Raw genomic sequence first — 17,162 nt, 5'->3', positions numbered from 1 at the left:
TTAGAGCTTGGTTACTCTCCATTATCCGCCAGAACATCAGGTGGAAAGGGTTGCATTTCTCAGCAGACTGCTACTAGGATTATGGGGCTTGAGGGAATGAAAAGTTTCAGAAGTATGGTGAAAGGATTAGGATTGTAGGAATGGAAGCCAGAAAAAAGAACCTAGAAAAATAGTGGCCATTTTAAATGAATGAAATCAAATGGAAAATAAATGCCAGAAGGATTGAGGCAGAAAACAGAAAAGAGTTGTAGCTTTTAAGTTTTTCCTTTTTAAAAATCCCTTTCTTTTGGCTTAATCACCAAGGAAGGACACATTAACCATTTGGCTGCAGCTCCGGACACGAGAGCAGTTGCCAGCAGGGCCGGGAGTGGAGCTGGGCAGATTGGAGATGCTGGCCTCACCCCTCCTTCACCCTGGCTCCCCACCGTTCTCGGTGCTTGCATTTTGGTTTCGGCACTTTTTCTCTTGTGTCACAAGAGAGGTGAGGAGTGGAGTTATCATTCTCTTTCATATTAAACCATGCTGTCTGGTTGAAGAAGGGTAAAATTGAAAACCCATATGGCTTTGGAATAGCAAAAGAATCTTAAGTCTCCATCGCTGTCCCACATTTAACTGTTTCATGTTGTCATAGTTCCTTACAATAGGATGCCTCACAGAGGCTTCTCTTGAGTTACACATCTTCTTCCTTTGTGACAGTGGAAGCATGAGCGATACGTTCTCGCCATGCCAACTACCTCCTTTGTAGTCAGCATTGATTTGGAAATAGACTGAGGAAGGTAATGGTTGTATTGAAACATGTTAAATTCACAAATGGCAGAATTTCAGTAAAACCAGAAGACTTGATCATTTTCAGTACATTTTTAGAATGGAGAGAGACTGGAAGAAAGTTTCTAGAATATTCTGTTGAATCAAATCCTAGAATCTAAATCAAGGTTCATAATGCTATTTCAGACCTTATAAAGATGAGGAAATCCACATGTAGGCACTCAGGGGATAGTTTCCACCTTCTTTTCTGTGGAATCATTATTAGCAGTTCCTTTCCAGGTGTTTAGCCATTAAGAGAAGGAGAGAGCACTTTCTTCTGACGTTGCACCCTAGGTGGTAGGCTGTGTGGTCCCTGAGTTTTTCTGAGCCAAAGAGGGCCGAAGAAGGATGCGCATGTTAGGAAGTACTTCCTTTTCCACTGTTTATAGTTTACCTTCATGTTTAGTTATCAACACTGGTTATAAAGACTAACCAGAAGAACAAAGCGAGCAACTGTTTTCTTGGTGACTGTCTTGGACAAAAGAGGCCTTTTGAAAAAACAGGGTCAGATGAAGATTGGCCATTCAGATCCCATTTCAGTGCTTGCCTAATGACAGAGTCCTGCTTCCTCCTTCTCCCTTTGTACGTGCCTTAACCCTTTCCTATCTCCTCTCCCTTCTCCTCCCACAGGAGGAAACCCTGAGCAGCCTGTTCAACTAGAAAATCGATGACTGATAGAGACTTAGTTGCTGGACTGGGCTTTGTAAACAAAATCTGCCTTTGGAAAAGAACGAGGAAACCAGGGTACTAAGTTAGCTCAGCTCGTAGAGTTAAGATTATCAGTCTTAGGTGAATATGCTTGCCTTTTTACTTGGGGGTTCTGGCTTTCTTGTATTTATGTCAGGGACTTTAACCAAGTATTGAACTGATGTAATCCTCCAAACATTATGAAGTAGGTAATAGATGTGGCAACTGAAGCGGTTTGGTAACTAGCCCAAGAATGGTGGACCCAGGATTCAAACCTAGGCCGTTTTTCTCTATATACTCTTTGGAACCCATACAGCTTATAATTATTCTCATATGCAGTAGTTAATATTTGCCCTTGAGTTATGGAAAGATCAGAAGTACAGAGCTGAGATCATTCTCACTGAACTTCAGTGTTGGGGTGGTTTTTCAGCATATTATTATCTTTCTTCTCAGTCAGGGACCAACCTACCTTTTTCTTTTCTAGTGCTGAGGAATGTAAACAAGTTTGCTGGGCCTTGCGAGACTTCACCAGGTTGTTTCGATAGCTCACACTCCTGCACTGTGCCTGTCACCCAGGTGAGTGTCCCAGCCTTTTCCCTGGCTGCCAGGAATGCTTGGGAATGACATAGGTTTTAGTGCCCATCATGGGACTTATGCTGTAGCTGGTCAGGGAACGACTTAACAGTTTAACGCTGCTAAACAGTTGGAAATGCAGGGCCCTGATTTTCTTGGGCCAAGGCAGCCAGGAATTGTCAGCTTCTTTTGGATGCCATCTTCACCCCTACAGGAAAATTATTGTAGAAGAGCTCAAGAAAAAAAAATTCTCCTGTCATCTTCTTATAGACACTTTAGGATGGTAAGTGTGTATGCTAAATAAACATTTTTTAACCTGGCTACTTTGGTGAAAATAATGCTGACCTAAAGTTGACTGTGATTACATGACACCATTTTCCTAAAACTGACCTTCCATATCAGTGAACAAAAGATACTTACTCTTATCACTTTTATAGTCTGAATGCTGAAATGCGAGGTTCTGACCAATGCCAGAGATAGAGGAAAGGAGGTGGTGTCGTTGTCTAGCTCTTTGTCCGCAGTTTTTCACCATGTGCTTCCTAACTCCTCTTTCTGAGGTACAGCAATAAGCTTAGCTGAGGACACAAGGGACTGGGTAGTGGGATTTGGGTGCCAGTTTCTTGACTGAGAGAAGAAAAGCGGCTCTCTTCTGAAGCCCCACCTTTGATGTCTTAGGCAGAATTTATTCTCCTAGGAGGCAATTCTCGATGAATGTGCAGCACCTTCCTGGCGGTTTCTGTCACTAAACGCATTCGTAGATGAAGGTACTCTTTGGCAGTGCCTCACCACACCAGAAATTATTTCTAAACTTTGTTTCTTTAGTGAGTAGTGATATCATTTGGGATCTTCCCGTTTTGTAGTGTTGGTGATGTACACAGGCTTGTTAGCGGCCAGCCGTGGATGCTCATAGCTGACATTTATGGTGCCTTTACTGCGTGTCAGGTGCTGTGCGCAGTGTTCTGTATGTATTAACTAAGATAATCCTCAGCCAGGTCTCTGGGTTAGTTACCTTTTTTATTCCCATTTTACAGGGGAACAGAGGTTCCAGATGTTAAATGATTTGTGTGATTGTCACAGTCAGTAATTGATAGAACTGCGATTCAAGTGTGGACATTCTGGTGCCAGAGTCCTCACTTTTAACCACGGTACTTAGTACTTCTACAGAGTACCTTTTTCATACAGACTACATCAGTGGTTTTTAAGCTTTTGTTAGTAGGCAAAGTCTTCCTTCAGAATAAACTCTCACATGAAACCCCAGTATTAAAACAGACTGAAGTAGGTATTTTGTGTGTTTGGGGTGGGCAGCCTGGACCTGTTAGTCCACTCTTCCCCCAACATACATTCCCTAGTCTCCGCGCCACACTCAGAATTAGAGAAGGGCTGCAGACTGTATCATTGAAGCAGTAGCTCTCTTGAAATCACAAGTAAAAAAATCCATCTTCTTTTCCCCCACCGAGTCGGTGTTGCAGAGGGCAGAATGGGTGCCTGAGCAAGTACAGAAATGTCTGCCTTGACTTTATAAGAAGCTTACTGCGTCCTGGACCACAATTATTGACTGTTTTCTCTCTTTTGTCAGGAATGTCTTTTTTAATTAGAAGACAGGAAGAAAACAAAAACCAGACTGTGTCCCACAATCAGAAACCTCCATTGTGGCAGAGGGGCCTTCACCGCCACCAGGGCGTCCCACCAGACAGGGAGAGACTCCAGCCTTCAGAGGCCATCCTGAGGAGTTCCTGTTTGGGGGTGTGAGGGAAAATCAGCGCGGTTTCAAAAAAGATGGCTGTGGCCTGTCCGGCGTGGTGGGAGGGGAGCTGGTTTCCTGGTGAACTTGTTTCAAAAGGAAAAATAATTTTAAAGAAATAAAAAAGGAAAAAAAAAAAAGGACAACTAAATCGAAACCAGAACTGAAACGTTCACTTGGCAGCAGTGACACGCACGCGCACACACACGTACCTGTACACACATGCTGACACGCATGTGCACACAGTAAAATGAAAGTACAGATTTCTGTGAAGCAGAAACCATTTACTTAGGGAAAACGGGAATTCAGTTAAAATAGCTGCAATTGGAAGAAAAGGGTCAGGATCATCTCTTAAGGTTTTTATTCTTTTTTCCTCTCTTTCCCTCCCACCCTCCCTTGGTGCCCTTCCCCCCTCCTCTTTTAATGAAAATGAATAGAAATTTATCCCACTCGCCCAGCGTTTCTTCTCACCTCTAGACTTGATCGGACAAGGAGGAGCCTGTTTGTTTTATACCATGGCCACATCAGTGATACCAGGACCTGCAAGGGCCAAAATTCATGTATATCCCAACCCTGACCCTATCCAATCTCTAAATCCACTTCCAATCCACAGTGGGTTGTCATCTGCCAAAATTAGGGTGAGTGGGATACAAATGTATAGTCTAAGTTTTAGTGTTTTAAAGATTTTTTTTTTTTTTTTTTTTTTTTTTTTTAGTTTTTCACCCACAGACACGAGAGAGGAAAAAAAGGAGGGTGGGAATATGGGGGAAAGTGTTTACAGGGCTAATTGTATTTTACTAAAAAGTGTGGAAATTATTTGACTTCGTTGGGGGTGGTGAGGCGGGAGAGGGAAGCCCAAAGCTGATCTTAATGTTTTAAAGGAGTTGCAGCCCTGCACAGGCGTTAGATTTGAGGGCACTGTTCTGTCTGGTGTTACAGCCATCTCAAGAACAAATCAACAGCAACAAAAAAAGAAAAGAAAAGAAAAAACAATAAATTTTTAAAATTTAATCAGTGTTTGTTTCTCCTTCCTTTTACTGCCTCAGAGCTCTGAAATGATACAGCTAGACCACACGAGTGAGCAGTCCTAGGCGTTACCTGGTAGACGGCTGCCTGTGGAGTTTAAACGGCAGGCCCCTGCTCTTGATGCCATGGACCCTTCATATTTCAGGGGAGTTGGCTCATTCTGCATATTTTTTCTTCTAGTTCACCCTAAAACTCATGCTACATTTGTGGTACGTATATTCTTTCTACAGTGGCCACCCAAGTAGATTGATATCTAATCTTCTGAATACAGTAATTGGTCTTTGAAAAAAAAAACCTATATTGCAATATGATTGACATAGAATAAGCTGCACATATTTACGTTATATAGTTGATAAGCTTTGACATCGGATACACCCATGAAACCATTAACACAATCAAGATAGTGAACATACCTTTACTCCCAAAAGTTTCCTCATGCCTCTTACCATTCTCCCCATGCTCAAGTAGGCACTGATCTGCTTTCTGTCACTGTAGATTAGTTTGCATGTTCTGTAGTTTTATGTAAATAGGGTCACTCAGTATGTTAAAGTAATTGGGTTTTGAGCTAATAAGCTTGACTGCAGAGCTCTATCTAATATTTGAACTCAATGAAACAAATTTTCCTGTATAATATCGGTTGTACTCAAGAGTTTGACTTGGACAGGATCTTAGACTGCACACATTTAAGAATCCACACCCTTACTTCAGCTGGCTTCCTCCTAGAAAGCAAAGCCAGCCAGTTCAGCGCTCATGGAGCCCTACTGACTCATCACTGGAAGGCAGGCCCGCCCTCTGACATGGCCCCAGAGATGGAGGGCAAGTGCTCGGGGAAAGAGAGCCAGCTGATATCAGAAACGGGGTCCTAGAGTACCATGGAAGTAACTGGATCTTTTTAATATTTATTAATTGAAAAATACATAAAATTCCACCTCTACCCCATGTTCTTTCAAGAAGGAAGTAGCTGCCAGCCTTAAGGATCTGGTATAATACCTGTGTGCATATCTGTCTCAGATATGTGGACATGAGGCTCAAACTAGAGGGAACTCCCAAATCGGATCAGACCCATGCCCTGCTGAGAGAGCATGGCCCACAGCACTTGGCTGTTTTTGCCAGAGGAATTGGGGGGCAGCCACAAAGGTGGGCCAGTCTGGGACAAATGCTTCTCAGGTAGGCCTCTAGGGTTGAGGAAGTTCCTCCTCTGCTCACTGGGGCTGATGTCTGACTTCCTCCAGAGTGAGCAGAGGAGAGGCGTGTCCAGGAAGACAGAGCCCTCAAAGCAAAAGTGGCTTCTAGCTTCCCTCAGATGCTGCAAGGAGAGCCTGGAACTCAGACCTCTCTTCCCTCTCCTTAGCACTAATCCACTTCCAGAAGATCCAGAAAGAGGACCTGCAAGCCAGTCAGGTGCCCAATGAGGCCATCACACAGCCACCGGAGTCCACATAGCCACCTGGGAAGCCCATGCCAGATATTATCTGCAGTCTCATTGTTGCATGCCGACTGGGTGCATGGGCCAGGCCTCCTGACCAGCACCGAGGCCTGCCACAGGAGGGGCCTGGGCCACAGGCTGCAACCGCTGCTGGGACTGCCAGATGTGATGGAGCTCCTTGAACTGCTCCACCATGCGGTCTTTGAGGTCTGGGTTTGAGATCTGTAGCCGGATACTATCAGCCGACCAAGAAAGCTCCCCTGAGAACATCTCCAGCAACAGCCGAGCTGCTACAGGCACCACCTGGCGGGGAGGGAGGGGCAAAGAGGGACAGGGAGAACCTTCATGGGACTGTCAAATCTAGTTGTGCCTCAGGCATCCCCCAGGAAAAAGGGCCACAGATTTCTACTTCATACAAAGGCTGGTTATGTGTGGACAGCCCTGGGCCTTGATTATCTCTGGCCGCTAAGTTCACACTGCTCAGAGAGCTCTGAGCCCCAGGATTTCCCAGTATTCGAGCCAGAGCAGAGTGGGGCTTGAGGGATGAGATGGTGGCATACCTGTACAGTGATGAGCTTCTTCTCTCGGGGTTTGCGGTCAGGCCACTCCTCCCCAAAGCAGAAGAAGATCTCAAATGGTGGTGGGGTGTTGGTCTGGCCCTTCTGGAACAGGATGAGCTCTGCAGCAAGATCAAGACCCTTAGAGGCTAGAAGCATGTCCCCGGATGAGAGGAAGCCACGAGGAGCACAATGCGGGTCCCTCACCATTGAGAAAATGCTCCAGGCTGAAGAGCTTGGTTTTGACCTCCCGCTGGATGGGGTTGGGCTGTGAGCCGTGGGCCGAGGCACAGGGCCCGCTCCAGAACACTTTGCACTGGCACAGGCGGATGGCATACAGATCTTGGCCTTGCAGCTGGAGTATGAGCCCGCGGTCCAGGACATCCAGTAGCTGGTTTGTGTAGAAGCGTTGCTTTTCGCTGGGGATGTCCTCGGGGCTGGGGAAGCGCACTTGCTCCAGGCTCACAGGGCCGAAGAGCTCTACCTGCTCTTGGGTGGCCTCCAGCTGGCTGTAGAAGAGCCGGCAGCCCTGTGGGTTGCTGATGGTGAGGGCACGGGGTGGCCGCCCCCGGTACTGGAACTTGATCTCCAGGTCAGTCACTGTGGGGCAGAGGGCAAGCCGGCCCGGTCTGTGAGCCCTATGCCTCCTTGTCCTCTGCCCAGCAGCCAGGCCATCTCGGTAGCTCTCCCGATTATATCCCCCCACCCCCACCCAAGGAGGGACTGGCTTGAGCATCTTTGTTCTTCCTCCTCCACCCTTCTTGCAAACCAACCCCCCACCTCAGCACTGTTTTTGCAGAGCAACCCCCCTGCCCAGCCCTCCCATGGGTCCTTACAAGGCAACATGTGGGGGCTGATCAGCAGGTCCGGCAGGAGTTGTTCGCCCGTGGGGGGCAGGCTGGCAGCCAGGGGTCCAGGCTGCAGACTTGGCAGGACCTCAGGGAGAAGCTCCCCAAAGCCAGCAGGGTTCCCAGGGGTGGGGCCCAGGAGGCTGGGGTCTGGTGCAGGAGGGCCCAGCACCACAGGTGGCTGGAGAGTGGGTGGCCACTTGACATCCTCTTTGGGTAAAGAATAGGGTGCCATGGGGGGGCCAGGTTGCACTGCTTCTGCAGAGGATGGGGGCAAACAGAGCTTTAATGCCACTTCGGTAACTGCCCCCTAGGCCCACCTAATCCTAGCCCTGGGCCTCCCTCAGCCCCCTCCCAGGTACTTGTACCTGCAGCTTCTCCTTACTCTAGGCCCCCAACCACACCACCTCCCGGCCCCACCTGTGAGGCTCAGGCTTGGTAACATCCTCTGGAGCTGAAGAGAAGACAGGCAAAGGAGAAGGGAAGAGGCCAGAGAGAGAGAGAGAAGGGAGGCCAGGTTAATGAATTGATCTGATGCTAAAGAAGTAACACATGAGCACCACAAAAGCAATTCCCCGGCGTTCAGCTTAGCAAGGCCAGACCTGCCTCCAGTCCCAGCTCTGCCCTCCCAAGCAGGTCAGTGAGCTCCCAGGGCCTCAGTTTCCTCATCTGCCTTCTACAGGTAGTAATACCTACTCAGCCCCAACTCCTATGAGGGTGTGTCAGATGACATGAGGTCATGTTTTGTAGCAACAAAGCCCTAAGGAGGCTCAGGATGCTGACTGTGGTCCTATCCTCAGAACTCCAAGAAGAAGCTTCAGAGAAGAGCTGCAGAAAGGGCAGCAGGGCCCTGGAGGAAAGGTGCTGCTTAGTCCTAAAGCCGAGCAGGACAGCAGAAAGGCCCCAACAAGGCCCACCATGTCAGTGCAGGTGACACTGCCAAGAGTGGTCCTGAACTCACCTCTTCCTCTTCCTCCTCCTCCTCCTCTCCTGCACCAAAAGCATAATCCTCACAGGGCTGAGACTCTGCAGAGCAGGGAGAGAAAGAAAAGACAGAAATGGAGTCAGTGGAGGAGGAGGAGGTGGGGGAAGGCCACCAGGGCTCCCTGGGGCAGTTCCTGCTGTGGCTTCTTCCCTGCCCAGAGCTGCCCAAACAGAGGAAGCTGAAAGGCCACACAGCCACCAGGAACCACTAGGGACCTCTCCAACCCCATGGCAGTAAGCTCCTTCGGCCACTAGACCTACAGTCAATGGAGCCAAGAGCCAAGAACAAGGGCAAGGTGAGGAAGACCGACATGAAGCCTGGTATGTGCCAAGCCATTCCCGGCCTCACAAATGGTCCATTGCAGGCCACTCCTGGGAGCCCCGGATGTAATGACCTCGCACACTCAGGGGCCCTGGGCCTTCCCACACAGCAGACCTTCCTGCACAGCTTCCTAGGTGGCCCACATAGGGTCAGGCATGATACCTGCAGGCGCGTGGCCATTAGAGCAGACCTCGTAGATCTTGTAGGGCTGAGGTGGCATGTCCCGGGGTCCATCGTAGATGAGGCGGAAGTCACGGCTCTTGTTAAGGGCACAGCGCAGGTTGGCCTTCCATTTGGCCGGGTCCGCCTCGTCCACCCCCTCAGTGTATTTTCCTGTCTCCTTGGCCCAGGCCTGGGGCAGGAAGAAAAGATAGGCAACCACAGAGAATCTCGACCCTCGGCAAAGCCCCAGACCCTCCTGGCCCATGGGAGTCACTGCTGAGCCTGTGAGACCTTCAGGGACACACAGCCTGACCTGAGTGTCCCTCTGCAAGGTGAGAGATAAGACTCCAGTCCTTCCCAGCCCCCAGGGCTCCAAGAAACTAAAGGAAACCTAAGCGCTTTGAAAGGCATTTTATTCACTGCTCCTGCAAGTGTAAATAAGGTAAAATCTCTAAGGAGGATGGTGGATAAGAACATAGGATCTGGAGCGGGATTGGGTTTGAACCTGGAAACTGTCACCCACCAGCTTTGTGCCAGGGGCATGTCACTTTGCCTTTTTTTTGCTGTGATGTCCCCAGCAGAGTGCCCACCTTACAGTGTGAATGTAAAGACTCCAGGGCCCACAAAACTGTCAGAGCTGTGTCTGCACTTTGGATAGGCTCCGTGCACTTTAGCTGTTGGTATTATTTTTGAGGGTCAGTTGGCTGATAATCAGGATTGCAAATGTTTCTTCCCTTTAACATAGCAATTCGACTTTTAGGAATTTATCCTAGGGATACAGAAGCATTCACACAAAATTCTGTACATAAACCAGGTTATTCATTGCAGCCGAAGACCCCGGATAAATGCCCCTCAGTGGGAACTGGTTAAATTATGGTCAATCCTGAGAATGGAATAATGGGCAGCAAGAAAAAAAAAAAAAAGTGGGGGGGGGTGGATTTTGATATCCTAATACGTCAAAATCTTCAAGAAATGTGAGGTACAGAAGGGTATGTATACATCTATCATTTTGTGAAAAGCAGGAGAAAAATAGGTACGTGTCTGCACATTATGCACAAAAATCTCTCAGGAACGATAAACAAGACACTGACAATATTAACTGTCTCCAGGGTGGGGATAGGTGGGTGGCTGAAGACGGGGGTGGGGAGGAGCCTTTTTGCTGCAAACCATTTTACACTTCTTAAAGTTTGAATTGTGTTACCTATTCAAAAATAAGAAATGGATTTGAAAAGAACCTTCAAAGGGTAAGTATCAACCTGCAAAGACTAAGGCGACCCTATCCAAATCTTTAAAAATAAGGATTTTCTTTGCCCCAACAATGCTGAACTCTAGGAACTAACCCCAAAGAAAATCATTCAAGATGTACCGAGGGTAAGAGTTTAGAGGGTACACGTGACAGGTCTTCGACACTGAAACACTAGAAGCAATGGGAAGTGTCCAAAACTGGGTTTGGACATCTAAACTGTTAAGCCCTCCAGCAATCACGGAAAGCGACGTGGCATTTATGGCAGAGGAAAGCTGGTTCTGACGTTGGGTGGTGAAAAATGCAGGATATTCCAGGTTGATTCCATTTTTGAATTTTATAGACATGCAGAAAATCGAATGTACAAGCAAAACATACCGTAGTCGTTACCTCCTAGTGTTAAGATTACAGGGGCATTCTGTGGTCTTCTTTTAGAGTATGTGCTCTCCAAACATGCACACTGCACACGTGCTCATGTGTGATGAGAATGTGACAAGGAAAGGGAGGGAGGAGGGGGAGTTACAGGCAGGTCTCCTGGGGGCCTTTCAGTCCCCACCTTGCTCTGGGTAGGAGGTTAAAAAAGGCACAATGCAGGGGCTCGTGGGTGGCTCAGTCGGTTAAGTGTCCAACTTAGGCTTAGGTCATGATCTCACAGTTCATGGGTCTGAGCTCGGTATCAGGCTCTCTGTTGTCAGTGCAGAGCCCACTTCAGATACTCTGTCTCCCTCTCTCTCTTCCCTGCTCTCTCTCTCTCATAAACAAACAAACAGAAAAAAAGGCACACTTCAGGGGTGCCATCAGAAAATAAAAAGCACCCTGTGATTACGCCTGCATCCCCTTAGTACAAGCCTGGGGTCACCTGCAGCAAGGCAGCTGGCACAGTGGTCAGTTTAAGATGTATGGGGGGGTCCTCTTCTAGGGAGGAGGTGCCTCAGAAGTCTAGGAGTACCCCCTTCCTGGGCTTACCTTGAAGATGGTATTATCTCCGTCCTGGCTGGGGCCATGCCGCGTGGCATGGCGCCAGGGGATGTAGAAGAATTTCCTCTCCCCATTGACCCATTGAAGCCCTGGGTACTGGCAGCTGTTCACCTGGGCCACCAGCCAGGGCTTCAGTCGCACACGTCGGGGTGGAGGGGGGGCCCTGGGGGCAGGCTGGTTCATGGCAGAGGGATCTGCAGGAGAAAGCCAGAGGGGGATGTCAGAAGATTTGCAGCTAGATGCTCCCTGCAGCAGGAAGATGTGCTGGGTGCCTAGCCAGGGATATTCTGGCTTCCTCTTCCTCTCCGGTCTGCCCAGATGCTCACAGCCAATTCTCTTTTCCAATTGTCAGCTTTCTGGTCACAGGATCATCACTGCATCTGTGCTTTGTGTTTGGGAGGTGGGAGAGAAGTAGGGGGTTTACAGACAGTGGATGCCGTGCACGCCCCACCCAGGCATGCTTTACCAGGTGGGCATCAGTTGCCCAGCTGCTGTGAGGCTGCAGCACCACAAAGGCACGGGGCTGCTCATTGCTGCCTCGCTCCACAGCTAGGCAGCCCACAGCCTGTGAGTGACTGATACACAGGGACAAAAAGTCAGGCCCCTTGCTTCAGATGGAGCAAACTGGTGCAATCGGTGCTCCAGGGCTTGGTGTAGGGTCAAACCGGAGGTTATCTGCAGCTGACTCCACATCCTTGCTTAGCTTTCTTCCTGCCCCATGTGCCCCCCCCCCCGCCCTCCCTCTCCTTATCCGGAGAACTCCCTCACTATACCCCCTTCTAGGAAACCTGGCCAAAGACCAAGTCACAGCATGTGGATGGAGGAAGGGTTTCCACACCCACTCCTCAGAGCTTACTTTCTTCCTCAGTTTCCCTCAGGGATGAAGCTTCCCACACCTGGACATCTTGAGAGAAATCCCATCAACCCACTCAGTCTACCTCCTGCATCACCAGGGCAGCAGCCATAAGTGGGACTTGAGAAATACCAGCCAACTGATACACCCCAGATGTTGGAAGATTCTGTCCTCCAGTCATTTCTCCCCGACCAGCCCTGCTCTCTCCAGGATCCTCCTCTGAGGGGGGTAAGACCAGACATAAGAGGAAGGCGGCTGGGGCTGTGACACAGGCAAGGGTCCAAGGGGGGTAGGCCTGTCAGGGAATGAATGGCTGAAGGAACTAGGCCATCTGGGTTAGTGGATAGAGACCAGAGCTATCCTTAACATTTGTGGCACCAACATGTGAGAAAAGGACTCGGGTTTAAGTCAATACCTGGACAGCCTCCACTGAGGCAGACTAGACCCAGGTTGAAAAAGATTTTTTTTTTTTTTTAAATTTCTAGGAGAGAGAGAGACAGCGTGAGCAGGGGAGGGTCAGAGAGAGAGGGAGTCACAGACTGAAACAGGCTCCAGGCTCTGAGCTGGCAGTCAGCACAGAGCCCAACGCAGGGCTCGAACCCACGAACCGCGAGATCATGACCTAAGCGAAAGTCGGACGCTTAACCGACTAAGCCACCCAGGCGCCCCTGAAAAAGAATTTTCTAACAGCTAAAGCCATGCAACCAATAGGCTTAGCCTGGGAGGAACTGGTTTCTGGGGTGTACCTACGCCCAGGTGGGCTCCCAGGTGGCCTGCCGTAGGTGGGAGGTTGGCCAAGATGATCTCTCAGTTCTGGCCCCTATCATTTCAGGCCTGCTGGGAGCCCTGACCTCAGTTTCCCCTGAAATTCCCTGCCCAGTACCTTTTTGGGCTGTAGTTGCTAAGTGCCACCTCCATGCTGCTAAGAAGTCTCCATCCACAGGCCTCTCCTCAGCAGTGCCCAGCTCCAGGCGAGGACAGGGAGAGTAGGAGAGCCCCCAGCCCTGCCCCCAGGCCTTAAAAGACTGATGGTTCAGTTCCCCTTTCTGCACCAGCCTCCACCCAGCCCCAGGGGAAATGAAAGTGGCCAGACCAGACAACTCGGAAATCTGACTCACTGTGAACTGGGGGGAAGGAACACGGAAAAATTCACATTTGGGTCCCCAAGACCAAATTCTCAATCCCTCATCCTGTGGCCCATTCCCCAGTCCCCTGCTGATGGTCACCATTTGGTGTGGTTCACAGCTCCTGGGATAGCCTCACCCACCACATTTGTAATTGTAGCTCCCGCCCGCACCCTCGGAAGAGAGGCCTTGGTCCTAGTAGGACAGTCACCAGTAGATGCCAATTCTGGCTCCGTGAAGGTGGACAGAGGAAAGCTCTGTTAACCCAGAGGGGAAGGCAAGCTTCCCTGATCACCACCTATGACACGTTCAGGCCCGCAGCTGTGCCAGGGGTGATGGAGCTGGGAGACCAGAGAGGCCTACTCCTTCTCTGCCCAGGGCAAGGAGGAAGTCAGGGTGATTCCTGCCCCGCTGCCTAGCGGGGCCCAGCAGTGCTGTTCAACACAAGCTTTTGAAATTATTCATGTCAGGAATGTACAATCCCTTCGGGTATTCTAAGGAGGGTAGTATGGAGAAAGGGCTCCCATAACAAGCCCAGCCAGGGTCAAGGGGGTGGGGGTGGGGGGGTCCAACAGGCCAAAGAAAGGTCTTCTGCCTCAGGTGCACCAGGCCCAGGCTCAGTGGGTTTCCCAAGGAGGCTTCCTCCTACCTAGAGGTGGGCTTAGATCTGATTCCAGCTATCCCAATGCCAAGAGTTCTGAATTTCAATGCGTTTTTGCCCCCTCCCACTTTCCCTACAGGTAGGAGCAGTGGCCCAGGCTCTCGGGGCACGTCAGGAGCCAGAACACAGCTCTCAGAAAGTCTATTCACATTGTGCTCCGCCGTGGGAGGACTTGATTTTTCAGTAGAGGGCAGGCTGGACCAGGCAGGGGGTCTGCCCTGGCTCACTGACAGCTGAACATGTGTGCCCTCTGGAGACTTGGGGTAACACTTCTGCAACCCCCAGACCTAGGATTTGAGCCCTGGAGAGTGGGGAAAGCCAGAAGAACCTGCATCAGTTTCCATGGAAATAAGGAAAAGAGGTGTGGGCGGCTGAGGACCTGAGAAAGCCCTTATGGGTGAATTCTGTAACAGTGAAGCATCTAGAGGGGCAGCCTAGGAACCTCTGCTGGGGTAAGGAAGCCCCACAATCCACACCAAGGCCCTGGAGTCCCGGGAACCGACCACCTGAAGAGCCCGGAACACTGGTGCGGGAGACCAGGGACCCCTAGGGGAGGGGCTCTGCAGCCCCGTAGTGGGAGGAGCAGCAAGCACCTTGCCACCTCGGGAGTCTGTCCGGTTCACAGTCTCCCGGCAACCCCACACTAAGTTCAGGGACAAGGCAAAGGGTTCCCTGCGCCTGGCGTGACCCTAAATCCCACCGCCTCCAGGTGACTTGACCACATCCTGAGACAAGCTGAGGCCCGGATGCCTCTCTAGGCTTCCTTCAGGGGAAGGCCAGGGTGCAGGGGGAAACCCCAAAGTAAGGTAAAAAAGGGTGGTTTCCCAGTGCCTCCCGGCACTTGACGGAGCCTTAGCGCCCCCACCGGATAGTTCAAGGGAGGGCGGGACGATGCCTCAGGCCTTGCTGCCCCTCTATTCTCCTCCATCGGCCCCGCCTGCGTCCTAGCTGGTCCTGGTCACTTATCCTCGCTTTGCGCGCGCGGGGAGCCCAGACCAATCCCGCGGATCCACCCCAGGGCGCAGGCTCAGGTTCTGCCTCTTAGAACGCTCCTCGGGCTGACGGCGCCCCCTGTCTCTTCCCCACCCTTCCGTGCCCGCCGCCCACCCCCTACCCCTGCTCAGACACTGCCCAGAGAGTACTACGCGCGGTTTGGGGGGCACCTTCTACCCGCGTCGCGGCCACAGTCAGCTCACTTTCCCTCTCCTTTGAGATTCGTTTTAAGTTCGAGGGAAGGATGTGAAGAAATTGCAAGTCCAAGAATTGAGCCCCGTGGTTCTCTGCTAGGAGGGTCAGTGCCTCTTGCTCTCGGCCACTAGTCAAAAGACGGCGACTCTACCCGACACCATCTTCCCACACACTCTGCCCGAATTCCTGTCATTGGCAGGTGCCCGGGGAAGAGAGATGCGACGCGCGCAGAAAGGGGGAACAGGGGCTCACCCCTCTATGACCCGAGCCAGACCGCCGTCGGACGCCCGGGCGCTCTCCATCCTTGCGACGGCGAGACGGAGGCAGAGCAGAGGTGAGCTGGGCCCCCTGGCGGGGGGACTCCGCCGCCCGGCTCTCCGGGCTCTCCGGGTGCCCGAGGGACGAAGGCTGCGGGTGCGAGGCACCCCACGCCGATCCAGACGTAGGAAGCACCTTGGAGGCCGCCAGACCCGAGGGGCAAGCCCTGCAGTGGGCGCCCCCCACCCCCACCCCGCCGCCACCGGAGCTCCAGCGCCTGGCGGAGCCGGACGCGGACCCCTCCCGCGCGCCCGCCGTGCCTCTGTCCCCCGCCTGCCGCCGGCAGGTGCCCGGAGGGCGCGGAGAGGAGCGCGGGCGGCCGGGACCTACCTGTCTCCGGTGCACGCGCGTGGCTGCGCCCCGGAGCACGGGCTGGGCGGCGGGGCCGAGCTGCGCTCTCCCGGAGCTGCGCCTCCCGCCCGCCTGGCACTTCCGCATCACCCGCCCCCGCCCCTGGGTCGCGGCCGCCGAGCCTCAGTGCGCGGGCAGCGCCCCGCCCTGCCCCTCGGGACCACCCGAGGTCCCCCGGCTCTGACCCGGCGACTGAGGGCTGCAGAGCGGGCCAGGCCGGTCCCCCGGCTACAGCCCAAGGCCTCTGGGGTAAATGGCAGGCAGCGCGGTGGCCTGGACCGACTACCGGGCTCCTTCTGCAATCTGGAACCGCAAAATAGGCATTTGACAGTCCCAGACCCCCTCCCCACGAAGCCCAAAGTGCTCGGCTGGGCCTGGGAACTTCCCCAGCCCGCGACCTCCCGGAGTTCAAGTTCGGGTCAGACACAGGCCATCCACAAAGTACAAACGAGGGCGCGGTAGGGCCCACTGATAGCTCCGCCGTCCTCACCCTGCCCGCCCGCCCTCCTTGGAGGGTCGCTCCAGGGCCAAGCCGCTGGCACCTGGATCCGGACACCCCCTCCTCGACGTGCTTGCAGACAAGGATCCTCAAGCCATTCTGTCCCTTTTTCTAAGTCTCACCCTGCCTGCCCCAGCTCTCCCTCCCTGGTCGCCTTCCGGACCTCTCAGGGCCAGTGCGTGGTCTCCTGTCCCACCTGTCACACTTCACCGCTACCTTGACCATGCGTCTGTCTTCTGAACGTTCTTCGGTTCCATAAATGGGTCTCACTCACTGGCCTCAGCCTTCATACGTTCTGGTCCTTCTCCTGGAGCATTCTTTGCTTGATAATGGCTGTTCTCTGAATTTTGTTTCAGCATCGCCTCCACTGGAAAGCCTGCCTTGACTTCCTCTCCTTATAGGGGTTTCTGAGCTCTGAAGCTCATCGCTGGTTTCACTTATGAAACTCTTATTATAATGTCTGATTCCCACTGGAATCAGCCTACTCAGGGACTACTCTTGTTTTTTCACTGTTTTCTATAGTAATTTTTAATAAAAATATTTGTAAATGAAGATTTCCAAGTTAACTGACTAAATTTTAGATAGCAACTAAAATGTATAAGTTCTAGATAGTATCATTTGCCCTTTGAAGTTTAGAGGCTCCTGTGTTTTTCATGAATCCAGTATTACTTGATGAATCAGAACTTTGGTCTTCCCCTTGCCTCTCCTTTTCCCTCTAGGAATTCATCTTTACTACTAATCTGTGTCATTACTTACTATGTGTTGTCTTTTTTCTTCTTTCCTGCATCTCTCTCCCTCTCCCTCAACCCCCAGCCCT

At 51.5% G+C, this 17,162-nt stretch overlaps 2 protein-coding genes across 8 annotated transcripts in view; one reads left to right on the top strand and one right to left on the bottom strand.

Annotated features, from left to right (window-relative positions):
* TNPO3 (transportin 3) overlaps positions 1–3,956 on the top strand; it is an 84,409-nt gene extending 80,453 nt beyond the window's left edge. For all 4 annotated transcript variants that reach the window (XM_039242867.1, XM_039242876.1, XM_039242886.1 and 1 more), the window contains 2 exons: positions 1,976–2,067; positions 3,641–3,956. In XM_039242867.1, the coding sequence (XP_039098798.1) occupies positions 1,976–2,036 (61 nt within the window). In that variant the 3' untranslated portion in view covers positions 2,037–2,067; positions 3,641–3,956. The remainder of the gene's footprint in view (positions 1–1,975; positions 2,068–3,640) is intronic.
* An 842-nt stretch (positions 3,957–4,798) lies between these two features.
* On the bottom strand, positions 4,799–16,631 carry IRF5 (interferon regulatory factor 5). 4 transcript variants are annotated; one of them, XM_039242925.1, is made up of 9 exons: positions 16,562–16,631; positions 11,340–11,545; positions 9,131–9,320; positions 8,624–8,688; positions 8,083–8,116; positions 7,651–7,920; positions 7,022–7,414; positions 6,818–6,936; positions 4,799–6,560 (listed from the first exon to the last, which is right to left on the bottom strand). In XM_039242925.1, the coding sequence occupies exons 2-9, from the start codon at positions 11,532–11,534 to the stop codon at positions 6,312–6,314; spliced, it is 1,515 nt and encodes a 504-aa protein (XP_039098856.1). In that variant the 5' UTR covers positions 11,535–11,545; positions 16,562–16,631; the 3' UTR covers positions 4,799–6,311. The 4 variants fall into 4 exon arrangements, with proteins under 4 accessions (XP_039098856.1, XP_039098838.1, XP_039098864.1 ...); XM_039242907.1 differs by lacking the exon at positions 16,562–16,631 and adding an exon at positions 15,826–15,903; XM_039242933.1 differs by lacking the exon at positions 16,562–16,631 and adding an exon at positions 15,430–15,455.
* Positions 16,632–17,162: the final 531 nt, after the last annotated feature.

The sequence above is a fragment of the Hyaena hyaena genome, unplaced genomic scaffold (genome assembly GCF_003009895.1).
Source record: "Hyaena hyaena isolate Hyena2069 unplaced genomic scaffold, ASM300989v1 scaffold_8, whole genome shotgun sequence".
Taxonomy (NCBI): domain Eukaryota; kingdom Metazoa; phylum Chordata; class Mammalia; order Carnivora; family Hyaenidae; genus Hyaena; species Hyaena hyaena.
Note: the sequence above shows the minus strand (reverse complement) of the source record. Positions and strands in the feature narration are given on the sequence as shown.

Excerpts from the sequence above, each read along its gene's own strand:
- IRF5 (XM_039242925.1), bottom strand. The coding sequence starts at position 11,534 with ATGAACCAGCCTGCCCCCAGGGCCCCCCCTCCACCCCGACGTGTGCGA. Across the intron at positions 8,117-8,623 it reads AGGAGGAGGAAGAGGAAGAG|CTCCAGAGGATGTTACCAAG; the intron begins GTGAGTTCAGGA and ends TCTTCTCTTCAG. Across the intron at positions 7,415-7,650 it reads CAGCCCCCACATGTTGCCTT|TGACTGACCTGGAGATCAAG; the intron begins GTAAGGACCCAT and ends TCTGCCCCACAG.